Source organism: Dermacentor variabilis, chromosome 7 (assembly GCF_050947875.1).
Source record: "Dermacentor variabilis isolate Ectoservices chromosome 7, ASM5094787v1, whole genome shotgun sequence".
Taxonomy (NCBI): Eukaryota; Metazoa; Arthropoda; class Arachnida; order Ixodida; family Ixodidae; genus Dermacentor; species Dermacentor variabilis.
Genome location: NC_134574.1, coordinates 7875678 through 7896268, shown reverse-complemented (window position 1 = coordinate 7896268; position 20591 = coordinate 7875678). Strand labels below are relative to the sequence as shown.

The following is a 20591-nucleotide window of genomic DNA, read 5'->3' as shown; positions in this document are numbered from 1 at the left end:
GAAATTTAGTGTTAGAAAATCAGGTGTTATTGTATTCAATGAAAACAGTGAACAGACAGTGGAGATACAGGGCCAAGAAATACCTCGGGTAACAGAATATAAATACCTTCGTATATGGATAAACGAAGGCAATGGATATATGGAAACACAGGGAAAAACCATAACAAGGGGAAGAGAAATGCAGCCATAATGAAGAACAGAGCGCTATGGGGATACAATAGGTACGAGGTCCTCCGAGGTATGTGGAAAGGGGTAATGGTTCCAGGACTTACTTTTGGAAATGCGGTTGTTTGCTTTAAATCAGGGGTACAATCAGGACTCGACGATAACCAAAGGTCAGTGGGTCGCCTCGCATTGGGCGCTCACGGGAAGACTACAAATGAAGCTGTGCAGGGGGATATGGGCTGGACTAGTTTTGAAGTGAGGGAAGCTCGCAGTAAAATTGAGTATGAAGAACGGCTGAGGAATATGGAGGAAAGTAAATGGGCTGGGAGAGTGTTCAGGTATCTGTACAGGCAAAACATTGATTCACAGTGGAGGAAAAGAACTAGGAAGCTTACCAGCAAGTATGCGGCCTGTGGGGTGGGCAACACAGCAACAAAGAAGGTCAAGCGGAAAGTCAGAGAGGCTGAATTAATCTCATGGGTGGCGGCAATGGAAAAGAAACCTGCCATGAGTAACTACTTAAGGGGAAAAAACGAAATTAGGAAAGAAACCATTTATGATAACTCAAAGGGAAGCTTATTACTTTTCGAAGCGAGATCGGGATGCCTTAGAACACGCACCTATAAAGCGAGATATAAGAAGGAAGAAGAAGCATGTGCTTGCTGCGGTAAAGCTAGGGAAACGACGGAGCATATTTTATTAGAATGTGAAGACGTCTATCCAGCGGTCGATTTAGGCACCACTGGCCTCCTTGAAGCCCTTGGGTTCAGCGGGAGCAGTGGTAAAGCAAACAGGTCCGCAATAGACATTAGTAAGAGGCGATTGGAGGATTGGTGGAAGAAAAGTAGGGAAACGACAAAAGACCGAGACGTACAAAAGCACAGTTCGCAATAGGGTATCAGAAAATTTGGACGTGGTAGTTCATAGTGTTTTTTTTTTTCTCATTGGTTAACCTAGGTAGGATATTAGGCAGCATAGTAGCAAGAGCTTGGTGGCGCAAGCCACCGCCCCGTTCCAAAGGGGAGGCTCATAACATCCATCCATCCATCCATCAGCCTAGTTACGCCCACTGCAGGGCAAAGGCCTCTCCCATACTTCTCCAACTACCCCGGTCATGTACTAATTGTGGCCATGTTGTCCCTGCAAACGTCTTAATGTCATCCGCCCACCCAACTTTCTGCCGCCCCCTGCTACGCATCCCTTCCCTTGGAATCCAGTCCGTAACCCTTAGTGACCATCGGTTATCTTCCCTCCTCATTACATGTCCGGCCCATGCCCATTTCTTTTTCTTGATTTCAACTAAGATGTCGTTTACCCGCGTTTGTTGCCTCACCCAATCTGCTCTTTTCTTATCCCTTAACGTCACACCCATCATTCTTCTTTCCATAGCTCGTTGCGTCGTCCTCAATTTCAGCAGAACCCTTTTCGTAAGCCTCCAGGTTTCTGCCCCATATGTGAGTACTGGTAACACACAGCTGTTATACTTTCCTTTTGAGGGATAGTGGCAACCTGCTGTTCATGATTTGAGAATGCCTGCCAAACGCACCCCAGCCCATTCTTATTCTTCTGGTTATTTCAGTCTCATGATCCGGATCCGTGGTCACTACCTGCCCTAAGTAGATGTATTCCCTTACCCCTTCCAGTGCTTCGCTACCTATCGTAAACTGCTGTTCTCTTCCGAGCCTGTTAAACATTACTTTAGTTTTCTGCAGATCAATTTTCAGACCCACCCTTCTGCTTTGCCTCTCCAGGTCAGTGAGCATGCATTGCAATTGGTCTCCTGAGTTACTAAGCAAGGCAATATCATCAGCGAATCGCAAGTTGCTAAGGTATTCTCCATCAACTTTTATCCCCAATTCTTCCCACTCCAGACCTCTGAATACCTCCTGTAAACATGCTGTGAATAGCATTGGAGATATCGTATCTCCCTGTCTGACGCCTTTCTTTATAGGGATTTTGTTGCTTTCTTTGTGGAGGACTACGGTGGCTGTGGAGCCGCTATAGATGTGTGTGAAGTGATTTTTTGGAAAGGAAACGGAAGAGATGAGTGCAGCGCCGTAACTGTCTCTCACAGGAGGACACCTCAACAGCACTGCACGGGGAAGGGGGAATGGGAAGAAAAGGATGAAGGAGAGAAAGACTGGACGAACGTGGGAAGGGGGAAAAAAAAGAATGTGAGTGCGGGGCTCACAGCCGCGCTGTCAAGTGCGTCGCATTGCAGTAGTCTAGCAGTGCTGAGAGAGCATGCTTCACGATGGACGAGTGGGCTGCAGGGAATAGCAGCGCGGTCGCCGTATCGTAAGTCAGTCCCAGTCGCCGATAGACTGTACACAAGTCCGTGCGCTCCGCATCGAAGGCAGGGCAGCGAAGTAGCAAGTGGTCGAGCGTCTCCGTATCGGCGCAGTTGCTGCACGCGGGGTCGCCAATTCCCTGCAGCCTGTGCGTTCTAGCAGCCGTCCTGTAGCAGCCGACGCGCAGGCGAAGCAGGAAAGAGCGGTCCGCCCGGGAGAAGCCCACGCGGGGGAGGAGCCGAAGTGACGCACCCGCGGCGACGCGCTGGTCCGGGTGCTGCGCACGGAGCGTTCGCAGAATGGTTGCTTTGGCCACGTCGAAGCCGCTGACCGAGGTAGCGAGGGGGAAGCGCAGGGAGTGACCCTGCTTTGCGAGAGCGTCCGCGGCTTCGTTCCCTTGCAGGCCGATGTGCGCTGGAACCCATTGCAACGCCAAATCGCAGCCCTGGCTGACGAGATGGCGGAGCTTTGAGCCGACGCGCTGCACCAATGGAGGTCCAAGGTAATCCTTCTCCAGCATACACAGTGCCGCGCGCGAGTCCGAAAGGATCGCGGCAGAAACAACACTGCGCTGTTGAAGCAGGAGATCAGCTGCTAGGTCGATCGCAGCAAGCTCGGCCACCGTCGACGACCACACAGCACGAAGGCGGCACTGCCGTGTAGCGCAAATATCCGGCGCCGTGCACGCTGCAGCACCAGAACCATCACTCGCCACGGAGCCGTCGGTGTAAACGAGCAGCCGGCCCCCTAGGCGCTCGTGTAGCAGTGCGGCCGTTTCCTGCTGCATAGCACAAACAGCTGTTTGACGCTTGGACTTGACGCCTGGCACCGTGGTGTTTACATCGAGTAGCGCGGAGGCGTGCGGCGATACCGGCAGTGGTAGGAGTTGCGGCGTCGACGCGACGAGTGCGCTGAACTCGGTGGCACGCTGGCCCATGCCCGAGCCCTCGAGGGTGTGGAGGCGACAAACGAGGTTGGAAAGGTTGGAAAGGAGGTACTAACACTAAAATGCCGGGTAGCCCATGTCGCTGTGTTGGATGCGGTAGCAGATGCCTTGCGTCACCCGTTTGCTTCGCAATGCAAGTTACGGCGACTTTCGATGCAAACAGGTTGCTTGCGCTGCTGATTGTCGCCCGTTATTAGACCGCCATGTGCGACGACGAAAGTGAGCAGTTTACGAGCTCGCGTTAATGGTTTCAGCGCATCTCGACATGCAAATTTTATTTCTGCTCTTGTACGAGAAGGTGCACTGTTTTCCTTCTGCCAATAAAGTCGCACGCCCTGTTCACTCACTTGTGGCTTTTTGTACAGGCGTCAGTACGTCAGTGGCGATTAAAACGAGGCAGCTGAGGCATGCCGCAAAGCCAGCAAGGCGAGCACGGCCCATAACCAGCGTACGCCCCCGGTAAAAAGCAGCCATATGAGATATCGCACTGAAAAAAAAAATGAAAGGCATTTCCGCTTCCTTTTGTAGTAGCGCCATCTGTCGGGCGCCCCGCTAAGTTTCATGTGCTGCAGCTTCCTATTTTCGAACCACTGTGGAACGTACAGCTTCTCTTCTCTAAAGTTGGTTCTTTATTCTATGGTCACACTACGCCGCTTGCATTGAGTCAGGCTAAATGCCAGTGATAAGGGGTGTATGCCCTTTTTAGGTCTAAGGCGATGAGTGCTCTCGTTTGGGCGGACGACGGAGGTCCTATGACCTCCTCCCGCAATTGTAAAAGCACATCTTTCGCAGATAGATGAGCCCGATATCCGAATTGAGAGTTAGAAAATAATGATTTTTCTTCGAGGAAAGGCTGCAGACGCCGCAAGAGTACATGCTCCATGAGCTTACCAATGCAGGATGTTAGGGAGGTAGGTCGTAAGTTTTCAACTTTAACAGGCTTGCCCGCTTTGGGGATCAGTGTGATGTCGGCGTGTCGCCATGCTTGGGGAAGCATGCCCTTGCGCCAACAATCATTGAAGATATGGGTGAGGTGGTTAATATCCGCGTCACTGAGGTTACGAAGGGTGGCGAATCGGATGTGGTCGGCTCCCGGTGACATGTTGCGGCGTAGGTCTTGTAGGACCACCCACACCTCGTCACATGTGATGTCTGCATCGAGCAATTCGTTCGCCTCGCCTACATAAGGATAGTCAGGGTACTGCGGCGGCGAGCCTGTGGGTATGAAATGCTTCTCTAGCTCTCTGAGGAGTGTCGAGACATCGTCCCTGTACTCATGCATTAGGATGTGCAGCTGTTGAAATGTTCTTCCCTTTGTTGTGGTGGAATCTGTGAGTGAGCGAAGAATCAACCACGTTTTTGCTGTGCTCAATGTGCCCGAGAGGCGATCGCAAAATCCTCGCCAGCTATTCCTCGTAAGGATCTCTGCATACTCCTGAGATTCCCGTGTAATTTGATCTATACGTTTCCCAAGTTTGCGGTTGAGGCGTTGTCGTTTCCATCGTCGTGTCAACCCTCTGCGGGCGTTCCAAAGATGAAGTAAATGCGGGTCTATGTCTGGTGTCTCGGTTATGGTGCGCAGTGTGCTCGTGGTGGCCTCTAGATCTTGTGCGAGAGAGTCAAGCCAGCGTTCGTAGCCTTGGCGCTCAGGTAGGTCCTGGCGACGTTCCCTGAATTTCGCCCAATCCGTTATACGCACATTTCGCTCGGGCCTGCGCGCACCCCGTAATGACAAGGTGGTAGCCACAATGTAGTGGTCACTACCAAGGTGCTCCTCTAAAGGCCCGTGCGCAACGACTGGGCCAGTATTGCGCACGAAGGTAAGGTCAGGGCAGGTGTCACGAGATACGCTGTTGACCATGCGAGTGGGGTGCTCTGGGTCGGTAAGCAGTGAGTACCTTATGTTACAGATGGCATACCATAAGCGGGTCCCTTTAGCCTGCGATTTAACGTAACCCCATGCAGTATGCGGAGCGTTAAGGCATGCCTCGAAAACGCACGACCTTTTTTGCGGCATCTGAAATTTGTGCGATGTGGTCGCTCATCGTGAAGGCCGTGGTATCGTCGCGGTTAGACTGGAGCGAGGCGCACGGCGCCAAGTTTGGTCACGCTTCCGTGCTTTGGCATTTTGCTGTGACCTCTTTTTATCGTGACCAGGTTCCAAGCATTCATTGTAGCAGTACAGGGATTTAAAATGCGTTCGTTATATCTGGGAGCAGTTTCCACAGGGAGGGTTAGAAAACTGTAAATGCACTGAAATGTGGCCATTATAACCGATAGATCGTTACATCTGGGACCATTATAAATGGTTATATAAAAGTATAACTGTATGCAATGTGAAGCTCTGCACAACCTGCATGCACCTATCACTGCGCAAATAAAGAGGTTAATATTTTCAATATCAATGTGTTGCGAGTCATGGCTTATATTCATTGGACCGTTTCAACAGTGGAAATAAAAGGCTTTACTGCAGGGGCAAAGTTCCACATGGCATAGAAGCGTAAGTCACTCTCACAGTTTCAGGCACTTTCGTGAAAGCGACTATTTTGTGAAATGTTTAACTACACCGCAACAATCAGCAACACTCAATGCGTAGTTGCATTTGTACTATCAAATACGAACGCAAGTTTCGCACCGGCAGCACGGCCGGACAGACTGCATGGGGTATGGATAGGCATGGGGGTGCATACCTGTAAAAGCCTGAGAAAAACACAAATGCAATCAAACACGGATGAAAACACGAATTTGTGAGCTTTGTACTGCGCACGGATGGTCAGCACCAGCTTCCCATGGATGGATGGATGGAAGGTAGGTAGGAAACGGGGTAATGGCAGTTGCCACCATGCTCACCTTCTTATTTTTGTTTAACTCTGTTGTAAGTTAATAAATTGAGTCATTTTCTTTAAATACGTCTTCCTACGCTTTTAACCTTATGTCACCTCTCTGCTTTTGAGCCACCAATCTTCCAATCACTTTTTGCTAATTTCCACCGCATATTTATTTACACGACTATTGTTTTCTCTAAACCCTACGGCCTCAGGCGCATGACTGTGCCTGCATCGACATCGGGATGGATAACATCACATTTTAGTATAAGGTGTTCTATTGTTTCTACAGATTTACCACGCACAGTACATGTGTCTTCTTCGTTAAATTTCTTTTTATAGCTCCGCGTTCTAAGACATCCTGACCTAGCTTCAAAGTTAGGATGGATAGTTGGGCGTGTTGGTTAAGCATGATCTGAAGTGAAGGCGCTAAAATGACGGAGGACAAAGAAACACCCATACACACAGGGCGCCACTTCCAACAATGTTTAATCAGGAAAAAACGCCACTGATTTATACTAGGAGCGCTATCACAGTTTCTCAGGGTGCATTCGCGTTCAGGTAAAGCAGTTCTTTGCGTGACAGTGATATGCATGCAACACTTACGTAGTTATCAGCTGCTTCAATGATTCTTTTGGCCTAAGTTATTAATCTAACCCATTTGTCATGGCTTCTGGCAACCACAGCGCAGGCGTGGAAGTCTGGCTTACATTTGCAATTTCTACAATGAATTGCCAGGTGGCCCTCCCTCCCATTGCTCACTTTGTTATTGTGTTGCCTCAGCCTGTCATTCAGGCACTGCTCTGTTTGGCCCACGTACTTTCTACCACAATCTAAAGGAATCTCATAAACAACTCCTGCCTGACATTCTACGTATTTGTCATCGTGTTTTGTAGCACAGGCCGGTGCCTTGCAGGAATAAGGGTTGGTCATTCTACAGAGCTTAGAGAGCTTGCATGGGGACCAGCCCCGTGCAAGCTCTCTAAGCTCTGTAGGCCAAATACCACAGTTCATTGTCAAAAAAAAAAGGCCAACAAATCATTACGAGTGTGCCACAAAAGCAGAACAGCAATGGCGAGAAGCCAAGACCATACACGCATGTATGCACACCGATAAGTAGCAGACGACACCAGGAGCAATCTACACTGGGCATGGTGATGGACTACTTCAATCTATTTCGCAGGGAACAGTGTCGCAGAACATTCCGTACATACTGGTAGAAAAGTCTGCAGACTCGCATTTCAAAAACTCATGCAGAGCAGGTCAGCTGACAGCTTCAAGTTGTCTTCACGTAGCGAGTGCACGGCACAGTAGTGGGTAGTGGAGTCTCCCCACTGACGTCACACGCGAGAGGGCGCCCTTAATGCTCTCGGGGTAGAGTTACTGTATATGCTAACAAAGGTACTACCTTTGGTAGCATATACAGTAACTCTATCTCGGGGCTAATACTCACTCTCGTAACGAGCAGCAACATACAAGTTGAAAATATTAAATGATTAATGGTGCTCAGAGGCAATTGACTATATTTTTTCTGGTGCTTAGAAGTACCTTACCTAACCCACACACAGAAAGAAAGGATAGTCGAAAATATTATATCAGTACCTCTTCAACGTCCCTTTAAGAAAATCAAGTTGTGCGTGCTGGCCTAAGGCAAAAATGCTATCAGCTATCTGCTGAGCTGTGTAAAGATGCAAAACATTTTTGGCCACAGTCGCGATGGTCACGCTCGCCAGTCACCATCATGATATCAGGTGTGTCACAGCTCAATCTGTTCCAGGGAGGTGATGTGGCCATAGGCTGCCTTTTCATCTTCACTGAGCGGCTTGTTGCCTGGACGCACCAGAAGCCGCACTTGAAACCCAGCTCGGCACGCAGCCTGGGCCTCTGGAAAGGGGGAACAAAACAGCGGCAGTCTGCTGACCGTTTTTGTAATGGTTATTGAATGTGCGGGAACCATGAAACATAACATACCACGTTATGTTGCCATGTGAAAATATGTATGCACCTGAATGATGCTTTGTGCTTGCTTTTTTTTTTCATTACAGATAACCTGAATGCATATTTGAAGTTGAACCAGCTATGATCTGTTTAGATATTGTGCCAAATAGCATTATATTTCTTTTTATTTTTCAAAAAGTTACCTATTAAAACAAGGAACCTTAGCACAACAGCCAGAAGGTCATTAATTAAAAGGAAAGAGAAAAGAAAAAAACTTTATTTTCAAATTGCCATTAATCAGATCCTTTCATGCAAAAACGCAAGATGCTGACATTTTTAAAAAAATGCAAGCAGAACAAAAGAATTCATGAACTTTACTCAGTCTTGCTTCAGTCTACTTAATGTTTCGTGATGGTTGAGGTCACGGGCAGTTTCGCATTCGCTTGATGCGCAGCCCAATGTCACTCATGATATGAACTGAATACCAAAAAGCATGATATCCAATGGAATATTAAACTATAACCAATATACACACAAGCCTATTCATTGCGTATATGTATTTAACAGCCTAACATAAGGAACATGTCAATGAAATACATAAAGGGGCCCTGCAACACTTTTCCATTTATGCAAAAGCATTAGTGCCCCATTATACGAAAATGCATCGGCGTTACCAAAAGACGGTCATAAAAATGGCCACATATAAAAGGGAGGTTCCTGTAAACAAAGTAATTAATGGCTTTGAAAAGTAAATTTGGCAAATCTTGGTCTTGGTGGGAATCGAACGCATGCCTCCAGGCTGCGAGATCAGCACGCTTCCCCAACACCACGGCAGCTCCATGGCTCTGGTTGGCTAAAGGTGTGCCTACTGCATGTGTCACTGCACACGTCAAATCTCGTTCACTGATTAAAGGTCTGGCCTAGTGCATGCACTTGATGAGTGTATAAAATAAAAAGCACTAATGTAAAATTGAACGCCACTAAGCGGCCCTTCGGGTTATTAACTCCTTGCAGACAAGCAAGCACATTGAGACGCTCAGTACATTTTCATTTGGCCTTACCAAGGCACAGCTTAAATTCAGGCAAGAGCTTGCACGGGCAAGGAATGCGCAGAAAAAAAAAAGTTCACCAAAGTGACTATGATGTTTCCCATTCCCACATGTAAGCAGTCTTAAATGTCTCTGCCAATTTTTTTTTTATTTTGAAGATAAGCTTACTTACCTGCATGACAATACTGCCCTGAACATCTGTGTTGAATGTCATAGTGGTGTATGTCAATGGGATCACAGTTTCAATCAAAAGGGTACCTGTCCTTTCTTTCAACTCTTTCGAGACGCTGAGTGTTACTTTCCTTACCATTATACAGGAGTAAATGCAATGGCTGGTGAGTAGATCTCTTTAAATGTCAACTAAGTAGAAAGTGAACCAAAGTTCTCTTTCCTTAGGCCTGTCGTTCCTTTCATTTATAAATAAGCCACAACAACTAAGCAATAATTTCTGTGGAAGCAAAAGTGCAGAAATTTCATCACTGCAGACTACAATACCACTGTGCCAATACTTTGCTTTTGATACTGAGTGGCACAATGAAGGGTCGATCAACAATATCTCAATGCCAAGCCTACTTCAATTTAATTTTGTAGGAAAAGCATCAAAGTACATACCGTCGATCCCAGTTATAGCGAACTCAAAAGTGATCGCGAAATAGTTTGATATATTGATAATTCTTTATTTAAGATCTGCCTATTTAAAGCTTATCTGAAAACTCCGCGCACTTCGAAGTCTCCACAGATGGTGAATAGCAGTAATTTATCAACTTTTTTCTCTAAGGCCACGTCGAACGCACAAAAGTTTGCTTCCTGTTTTGCAGCCGTGTGTTGCAAGTTACTCACGCTGCGTTCTTTGAGAAAATGATTGCAATGCTGATCTGCCCACTGAGTATCAAGTGTAATTCAAATTGTGTGCCTTGTTTGCCTAGCTATCTTTCACTCTACGGCAATATCGAGGAAACCTCGGGCCAAGTGATAACGAAATGCTGCATAAATTATTGGATGGCCAGGGCGAAATGCACTCCACTATTGAGAGCAAGACATCTCAAATAAACATGGAACAAAAAATTTCTGTCCTAACAAATAGAATCGAGCTTGTTGAGGAGCAATTGCGATATTTACTCTAATCTAGGCCAGCCCCGATTTTAAGCCGAGCCCCAAATGTCAGAAGCCAGAAAAAATGAAAAAACTTAGCTTGAATGTAAGCCGAACAAAAAAGTGAGGACAGTGTTCACAAAATGAAAACAGCATTTATTTATTATGAACATGCCGAGCTCACTCTATATCATCATCGCTGCAAGCCTCGTATGCTTGTGGACGAGTGGAAGCACGCGTCCGCGTGCTTCCACTCGTCCGCGGGTCCACGCGTCCATGGGTCCACGCATGCACAGACAGTGCAGCATGGCTCATACGTGTCAAAATGTGCCACAACCTCGGTGAACAGCTCCTCTCTGTTATCGCAAACTTATCTTCCTTATTGCTGTCATCTCCTCGTTGCGCCGCACGCAAAAGGCGTCTCCCATTGCCCCCTCCAACAACAGACGTTTTTCTCATCGATGCTGAAGTCCCGCCTGGCATGAACATTTCATGATGCCTCTGCGGCTAGACAACATTTTGTTTGTGGCATCGCGTGTTTAGTGCCATTACGGTAACGCCATGCCGCACGCCAATACTATGGTGGCTAGAAGGGAGTAGTGCTATGGGAGGGAGCTGGCTGGCTGCACAGAGTAGCGATGAAAGTTGTAGATGGCGCTACTTGCAGCTGATGTGCTGCAAGTAGCGTCATTTTTGGGGGGGCGCTGAGATTTTGTGGCGAATAGACGTGCATTTCGAGACTTCGTGGCGGCGACGAAATCATAAGTTTTCATGCATGCTTTGAGCTTGCTTGTTTTTGATTTGCTGATTTTTTTAGCCTTTATATAGTAATTGGGTCATTTTCTTTTTTTTTCTTCTGTCTCGTATTTTGTGTGCGCAGGTGTGTTTCGCATACGTTTGTTTTGCAGGATGGTTAGAGCGTCCTTTCGCGCCACGTGCTTCAACACCTGCAGCCGGGTGGGATGTTGAATGTCGGGTGCGATGTTGAATGGGATGTTAAGTGGTAGCTTGGAGGTCGCAAGACTAATAGCTATTAGTGGTTTTACTCGGTGTGGTTTGCTATGAAAGTGAGAGCATGGCCGTGTGGTTGAGCGCATGCGAGAGCATGTCATACCTTAGGTCTCCGCGGCATTGATTGCTTTTGAAACTGGTGAGAGTTACTTTGCGACATTTTCAGGATTTGGATCCTGAGGCACGTGCTCTGCATTATTATGGTATTATAGTATTTGCATTAGAAAAAGCCGGCAATACATTACAAGAAAGCCGGGAAAGCAGGCAGTCTATGGTTCAAATACTGGTGCAAGCAAAGACGAAAGGTGAAAGCGAACGTTGGTATTCAGAAATATGCAATAGAAAGAAGGCCGCACCTAGAATATTTTGAAAGCACATAAAATTATCAGGCAGGAAGTCAACAACAATACAACAACACATCTTAGACGAAGATGAAAACAGACTGGAAGGAGGAGCGCCAATAAATTACATCCAAAAAATAACAGCTGAATCTTTCCAAGGAAATGATGAGGTTGTATTTGAAGAAAAAAAAGCATGAAAGAGACCCAGCGGGAAAAGGAGCTGGTGCTGACAAATTTCACCTAAAAGAAAGCTGAAAAGAAAATTCCTAAGCGCACAGCCACAGGGCTAGACGAGGTTCCCATTAGGCTGATTATTGAACTAGGAAAAAAAAGTAAAGAAGCTCTGGTGAAAGCAGAGTAAAGAAATTTAAAAGATAGACAAATACCATACAGTTGGCGAAAAAGTAGAATGAATTTAATTTATAAAGGTAAGGGGGAGAAAGATAGAATTCAGTCGTATAGACTGCTGACCATTACACCAGCAATATACAAGCTAGTAATGCAGGCAATCAAATGAAAGCTTCAAGCATGGGCAGAGAATGATGGCATTTTGGGGAACTTCAGAATGGCTTCAGAATAGGTAGGCACTTAGATGATGATGATCATGATTATCAGCCTGGTTACGCCCACTGCAGGGCAAAGACCTCTCCCATACTTCTCCAACAACCCCGGTCATGTACTAATTGTGGCCATGTCGTCCCTGCAAACTTCTTAATCTCATCCGCCCACCTAACTTTCTGCCCCCCTGCTACGCTTCCCTTCCCTCGGGATCCAGTCCGTAACCCTTAATGACCATCGGTTATCTTCCCTCCTCATTACGTGTCCTGCCCATGCCCCCACTTCTTTTTCTTGATTTCAACTAAGATGTCATTAACTCGCGTTTGTTCCCTCGCCCAATCTGCTCTTTTCTTATCCCTTAACGCTACACCCATCATTCTTCTTTCCATAGCTTGTTGCGTCGTCCTCAATTTAAGTAGAACCCTTTTTGTAAGCCATCAGGTTTCTGCCCCGTAGGTGAGTACTGGTAAGACACAGCTATTATACACTTTTCTCTTGAGGGATAATGGCAACCTGCTGTTCATGATCTGAGAATGCCTGCCAAACGCACCCCCAGCCCATTATTATTCTTCTGATTATTTCCGTCTCATGATCCGGATCCGCCGTCACTACCTGTCCTAAGTAGATGTATTCCCTTACCAATTCCAGCGCCTTGCTACCTATTGTATATTGCTGTTATCTTCCGAGCCTGTTAAACATTACTTTAGTTTTCTGCAGATTAATTTTTAGGCCCACTCTTCTGCTTTGCCTCTCCAGGTCAGCAAGCATGCATTGCATTTGGTCGCCTGAGTTACTAAGCAAGGCAATATCATCAGCAAATCACAAGTTACTAAGGTATTCTCCATTAACTTTTATCCCCAATTCTTCCCAATCCATGTCTCTGAATACCTATTGTAAACACCCTGTGAATAGCATTGGAGAGATCGTATCTCCCTGTCTGACGCCTTTCTTTATTGGGATTTTGTTGCTTTCTTTATGGAGGACTACAGTGGCTGTGGAGCCGCTATAGATATCTTTCAGTATTTTTACATACGGCTCGTCTACACACTGATTCCGTAATGCCTCCATCACTGCTGAGGTTTCGACAGAATCAAACGCTTTCTCGTAATCAATGAAAGCTATATATAAGGGTTCGTTATATTCCGCACATTTCTCTATCACCTGATTGATATTGTGAATATGGTATATTGTTGAGTAGCCTTTACGGAATCCTGCCTGGTTCTTTGCTTGACAGAAGTCTAAGGTGTTCCTGATTCTATTTGCGATTACCTTAGTAAATAGTTTGTAGGCAACGGACAGTAAGCTGATCGGTCTATAATTTTTCAAGTCCTTGGCATCCCCTTTCTTATGGATTAGGATTATGTTAGCGTTCTTCCAAGATTCCGGTACGCTCGAGGCCATGAGGCATTGTGTATACAGGATGGCCAGTTTTTCTAGAACAGTTAGTTAAATGTGGTTTAGTGGTGCAAAAGTGGCTAAGGCTAGGCTGCGCCAAACACGAGGTGTTTTATAATACTATTTAAAAGGAGAAAGGCCGTGTTAATCTATATTTTGTTTAAAAAGCCAGTGTCGTCTAGGAATTTATGCAGGTCTGGTAATGGGATTATCGAATCATCTCCTAACATTAAAGCAGGATGTAAAGGTATGTGCATTTGATATAGGTTGTGCAAAAAGTTTCGTCTTTGTACTTCAATGTGTGTGCATGTGAGTAGTGTATGCATGACTGTTAGTTGTTCTTGGCATTTTTCACATGTTGGCACGTCTTCTTTTGTAAGTAGATAATTGTGTGTGAGATGCGTGTGCCCAATGCATAGTCGGCATAGAACTACTTCAAAGAAGCGCTCCTGATGGTTGCACGACTTCCACCCGGTTTAGTGAGATATAGTTTGTTTTCTCTACAATGGTCCCATTCGTGTTGCCACTTTGACCTTAAGGCCTTCCTAATGGCACGGATACTATCTTTATATGGAAGTGTTGTGTTTATTATGTCTTTTAAAACTGCCATCGATGCACATCTATCAGCTGATTCGTTACCAGGTATCCCAACATGACTTGGTCATGTTTAGCCATTTTAGCCATTACGTCAAATGTGTGACGGGCGTTATATACGAAATACCGCTAAAATCTGGGAAATCCTACGTTGGACAAACGAGGAGATGTGTTAATGACCGGGCGCGGGAGCATGAATTGTCTGTAATCAATAAAGGTAATGCGCATTTACCTGCGCATTGCACGGTTTGCCTGGAAGGCAGATGCCAGCCACTGCTGCGTGAGATAAAGTTACTTGGCAGGAGTGGTGATATGTTAGCAAGAGAACTTTTGGAGGCATATCACATTAAAAAGAGAGACACGAGTTGTATTAGTGACACGTCTGTTTTTCTGTTTGAAAACGAGTTGCAACTGCTAAAAACATCACTGCAATCGCTCTAGGCAACACTGATGTACGCATGCACATTTGTTCATTCTCCCTGCTCTGCTGTAAGAATAAAATCAGGTGAAGTTCAGCGCTCAATCTGTCGTTTCGTACTCTTCCTTCCCAAGTATTTATTTTCCTTTTTTGGCGCAACAATGTATCCTGAAAAAAGTCTTGAAGAAGCTGAGGGAAAGCTGAACAGGGCCGCCATTGTGAACGAGAATCGTCGTGACAATGGAACGCAGACCCCCAATGCGAGAGGAGACGGAGTGCCAGCATAGTATGTGGAACACTTGCAACGTGGTGAGCGGTTAGCTGGAAAGAGCGGCTCCCTACCTTGAGGCCGCCAGGGCAAAAAAGCAAGAGCGCATGGGTCAATGCCCCTTGTGAAGTACGAATCACGCGGAAATGAACAAAGGGAAGCAGGATGAGGTAGGAGAGAGTGAAATGGTGATTACTGCCGGTGACTCAAATTTGGCTCGGTCCTCACAAGCAATAGCGGAGAGGGTGAAAGGCGATAAAAAGAGTAGTAGTAGGGACATTTCAGGGGTAGACACTGCGTTCTGTCATAGAGCGAGCGAAAGCAAAGCTCACAGAAAATGCCCACGTGCGCAACCTTGTCATAGTAGCAGGTGAGCTAAATGACATCCTAAACAGGAAAGGGACAGGACTAGTCCAGCGCTTGGCGAAGGTGGTGGACGACATGCGTGAGCTGTCCCCTCAGGTGCAGATCGCGGTGTGCACGGTGCCGGAGTTGCCTGTATGTGACAGTCACATACAAAGAGCCGCAGTGGCTGCTAATGAGGCGATATGGAAAATGAGCCGAGAGAAAGGCTTCGAGGTTGTCGAAGTAAACGGAAGTGAGAAGGTGTGGTGGTTTTCAACGAGACGGGATCCACTTTAATTACAGGCTTGCACGAGAAGTGGGCTGGCGACTTGCTGGCCGTGCTGTTGCTCTTTTGGGGGCCCACGGGCACTCAGGAGGTTGAAGTTGAAGTTTATTTTCACCACCAACAGTACAGTGTGTTTTTACACAGAACAGTTGTGGCGTGGAAAGTGGGAAAAAAGCTGCGCTAATGCAGCTTGACTAGCCCCACCTCCCATCCGTACAAGGCAGCAGAACCACAGCACAGCAACCTTCATGCAGTCTTAACGTATGATAGAAAAAGAAAAATAAATAAATAAAACGTGTACAATAATTGTCAAGTATACATAATTACATGCACCCTTAGGTGCCTAAAAGTACATGAATCATTCACGCACAAAAAACCAAAACCAACGACAAGAAAATTATTGCAAGGTAACATAACAGTAAGACATACTGTAAACAGAAAGGAGGGCTCTAGTTAGAATTTTTCTAGGCTTGTAGCGGATTATGTAAACATGTTGAATAGCTCCCTGCCTGAAAGGACACGCAAGTGATCTTCGGTAAGCTTGAATGTATTGAGTACGTGTGGAATGGTGAATTTTAACATTTGGAGACCATAGTTCGTTTGTGTTCGGGGAATGTGCCAGTGTTCAGAATTTCTGATGGGACGCAATGAAATTTTCGGCTGTAATTGCGCTAAACCTCTTATGTTTAGGCTATTTCTACGAATTTCTGACCTTAACGACAACAACAATTGATGTTCATAGGCAACACTGAATTTTAAAACCTTAAACTTCATAAATAAATGAGATGTAGGATCTCTATAGCCTAAATTGGCAAGAGCCCGCAAAGCACACTTCTGAAGTGTATATATCTTTTTCTTTAATGTTTGAGTTCCAGATGCCCATACCAACTGGCAGTAGCGTAGGTGGGAACTAAAAAGCGCATTAAAAATATGAAGTCTGGGGAACCGGCAGAAACGACTGACACCTCCTTAGCATACCTAGGGCTTTTCTTAGTTTAATACATAATTCTTCAATCTGAGAATCCCACAGCATATGTTGATGAAAGATAATACCTAATGTTTTGACAGTCTCTGAAAGTTCAAGTTCAAAATTATTCAGAATAGGTAGTAATGAAGAGAGTGCCCTAAGGGAAACTCAGTATAGCATCGCCGTAAATAACAGGAAAAGGAGGAAAGCAAGAAATAGAGCTCGCCATGCAATAGGCTACATAAACATGCAGGGCGGTAGAAGAAAGGAAAAGTGGGCAGAGATTGAGGAGCAGTTACATAGAGAACAAATAGGGGTGTACGCGGTTACAGAAACGCACCTTACAGACTCGGAAGAGCCGCCCGTGATTGAGAATTATGTTTGGGAAGGGTGCAACAGAACTAAGTTCGAAAGAAAGGGAGGGGGAGTCGGAATGCTCATCCATCAGGGAGCCAAATGGGAAAGAGTAAATTCAACATGTCAAGAGCATCTTTGGTTATCAGGTACAATAAGTGGGAAAATAACTTAGCTGGGTGTTACGTATTTGTGGACCGACAATAATTGCACAGGGAAGAATAATGAGTTAGTGGAATGCATAAGCACTGATATTAGGGTTTCGGGAATGGTGCTGACATAATCCCACTAGGTGACATGAATGCCCACATACAGGATTTAGATGGCTATACCGACAACAACGGGAAGTCAATGCTAGACCTTTGTGAGCAACATAACCTCATTATCGTGAATACAGGGCCTAAGTGTGAAGGGCAGATCACGTGGGAAGTGGGAAACTGGCAATCAACCATTGATTACTGTCTGATGACAGAAGAAATTCATAAGTTTAGAGAAATGGTCATTGATGAGGAAGGGTATAGCAGCATAGGGAGTGACCATAAACGCATCATTCTGAAAATGGGATAAGTAGGTGAAAATGAGAGCAAGGAGTGCAAAATAGCCGGTCCAAATTTGAACGCTGAACAAACAACAAATATAGGCACTAGAGTCGAGGAAGAACTCGCCAAATGGCCAAATAAAGAGTGGGAATATAATGAGCTTCTAAGTGTAATAATGACAGAAATACGGAAAGAGAAACAACATGTTCGTTGCAAAGGAAAAAATAAACCGAAAAGCTAGTGGAACAGGGAGACACGAGAAGCGATCGCCGAACGACAGAAAGCAACTCGAGAGCACAAGCAGGCAAAGAAGGCACAGTTGCCACAGGATGAAGTAGCCAGTAAATGGGAAATATACCGGGAGAAAAAGTCTATGGTTCAAATACTGGTGCAAGCAAAGACGAAAGGTGAAAGCGAACGTTGGTTATCAGAAATATGCAATAGAAAGAAGGCCGCACCTAGAATATTTTGAAACCACATAAAATTATCAGGCAGGAAGTCAACAACAATACAACAACACATCTTAGACGAAGATGAAAACAGACTGGAAGGAGAAGCGCCAATAAATTACATCCAAAAAATAACAGCTGAATCTTTCCAAGGAAATGATGAGGTTGTATTTGAAGAAAAAAAAGCATGAAAGAGACCCAGCGGGAAAAGGAGCTGGTGCTGACAAATTTCACCTAAAAGAAAGCTGAAAAGAAAATTCCTAAGCGCACAGCCACAGGGCTAGACGAGGTTCCCATTAGGCTGATTATTGAACTAGGAAAAAAAAGTAAAGAAGCTCTGGTGAAAGCAGAGTAAAGAAATTTAAAAGATAGACAAATACCATACAGTTGGCGAAAAAGTAGAATGAATTTAATTTATAAAGGTAAGGGGGAGAAAGATAGAATTCAGTCGTATAGACTGCTGACCATTACACCAGCAATATACAAGCTAGTAATGCAGGCAATCAAATGAAAGCTTCAAGCATGGGCAGAGAATGATGGCATTTTGGGGAACTTCAGAATGGCTTCAGAATAGGTAGGCACTTAGATGATGATGATCATGATTATCAGCCTGGTTACGCCCACTGCAGGGCAAAGACCTCTCCCATACTTCTCCAACAACCCCGGTCATGTACTAATTGTGGCCATGTCGTCCCTGCAAACTTCTTAATCTCATCCGCCCACCTAACTTTCTGCCCCCCTGCTACGCTTCCCTTCCCTCGGGATCCAGTCCGTAACCCTTAATGACCATCGGTTATCTTCCCTCCTCATTACGTGTCCTGCCCATGCCCCCACTTCTTTTTCTTGATTTCAACTAAGATGTCATTAACTCGCGTTTGTTCCCTCGCCCAATCTGCTCTTTTCTTATCCCTTAACGCTACACCCATCATTCTTCTTTCCATAGCTTGTTGCGTCGTCCTCAATTTAAGTAGAACCCTTTTTGTAAGCCATCAGGTTTCTGCCCCGTAGGTGAGTACTGGTAAGACACAGCTATTATACACTTTTCTCTTGAGGGATAATGGCAACCTGCTGTTCATGATCTGAGAATGCCTGCCAAACGCACCCCCAGCCCATTATTATTCTTCTGATTATTTCCGTCTCATGATCCGGATCCGCCGTCACTACCTGTCCTAAGTAGATGTATTCCCTTACCACTTCCAGCGCCTTGCTACCTATTGTATATTGCTGTTATCTTCCGAGCCTGTTAAACATTACTTTAGTTTTCTGCAGATTAATTTTTAGGCCCACTCTTCTGCTTTGCCTCTCCAGGTCAGCAAGCATGCATTGCATTTGGTCGCCTGAGTTACTAAGCAAGGCAATATCATCAGCAAATCACAAGTTACTAAGGTATTCTCCATTAACTTTTATCCCCAATTCTTCCCAATCCATGTCTCTGAATACCTATTGTAAACACCCTGTGAATAGCATTGGAGAGATCGTATCTCCCTGTCTGACGCCTTTCTTTATTGGGATTTTGTTGCTTTCTTTATGGAGGACTACAGTGGCTGTGGAGCCGCTATAGATATCTTTCAGTATTTTTACATACGGCTCGTCTACACACTGATTCCGTAATGCCTCCATCACTGCTGAGGTTTCGACAGAATCAAACGCTTTCTCGTAATCAATGAAAGCTATATATAAGGGTTCGTTATATTCCGCACATTTCTCTATCACCTGATTGATATTGTGAATATGGTATATTGTTGAGTAGCCTTTACGGAATCCTGCCTGGTTCTTTGCTTGACAGAAGTCTAAGGTGTTCCTGATTCTATTTGCGATTACCTTAGTAAATAGTTTGTAGGCAACGGACAGTAAGCTGATCGGTCTATAATTTTTCAAGTCTTTGGCATCCCCTTTCTTATGGATTAGGATTATGTTAGCGTTCTTCCAAGATTCCGGTACGCTCGAGGCCATGAGGCATTGTGTATACAGGATGGCCAGTTTTTCTAGAACAGTTAGTTAAATGTGGTTTAGTGGTGCAAAAGTGGCTAAGGCTAGGCTGCGCCAAACACGAGGTGTTTTATAATACTATTTAAAAGGAGAAAGGCCGTGTTAATCTATATTTTGTTTAAAAAGCCAGTGTCGTCTAGGAATTTATGCAGGTCTGGTAATGGGATTATCGAATCATCTCCTAACATTAAAGCAGGATGTAAAGGTATGTGCATTTGATATAGGTTGTGCAAAAAGTTTCGTCTTTGTACTTCAATGTGTGTGCATGTGAGTAGTGTATGCATGACTGTTAGTTGTTCTTGGCATTTTTCACATGTTGGCACGTCTTCTTTTTTAAGTAGATAATTGTGTGTGAGATGCGTGTGCCCAATGCATAGTCGGCATAGAACTACTTCAAAGAAGCGCTCCTGATGGTTGCACGACTTCCACCCGGTTTAGTGAGATATAGTTTGTTTTCTCTACAATGGTCCCATTCGTGTTGCCACTTTGACCTTAAGGCCTTCCTAATGGCACGGATACTATCTTTATATGGAAGTGTTGTGTTTATTATGTCTTTTAAAACTGCCATCGATGCACATCTATCAGCTGATTCGTTACCAGGTATCCCAACATGACTTGGTAGCCAGCAGAAGCGGATTGATCTCCCATATTTGTTGAGCGCAACCACGTTTAGTATGTCCCCTAACAGGGGTTCACACGCAGATTTTAGATTTAGAGCCTTCAGTGTACTTAAGGAATCAGTGTATATTACTGTGTTTTTGTGCTTGCCAG

At 45.3% G+C, this 20591-nt stretch overlaps 1 protein-coding gene across 2 annotated transcripts in view; it reads right to left on the bottom strand.

Moving 5' to 3' along the window:
- Positions 1–6698: 6698 nt before the first annotated feature.
- Positions 6699–20591, bottom strand: part of LOC142587300 (enolase-phosphatase E1-like) — a 236306-nt gene continuing 222413 nt past the window's right edge. For both annotated transcript variants that reach the window (XM_075698177.1, XM_075698175.1), the window contains one exon: positions 6699–8111. In XM_075698177.1, the coding sequence (XP_075554292.1) occupies positions 7984–8111 (128 nt within the window). In that variant the 3' untranslated portion in view covers positions 6699–7983. The remainder of the gene's footprint in view (positions 8112–20591) is intronic.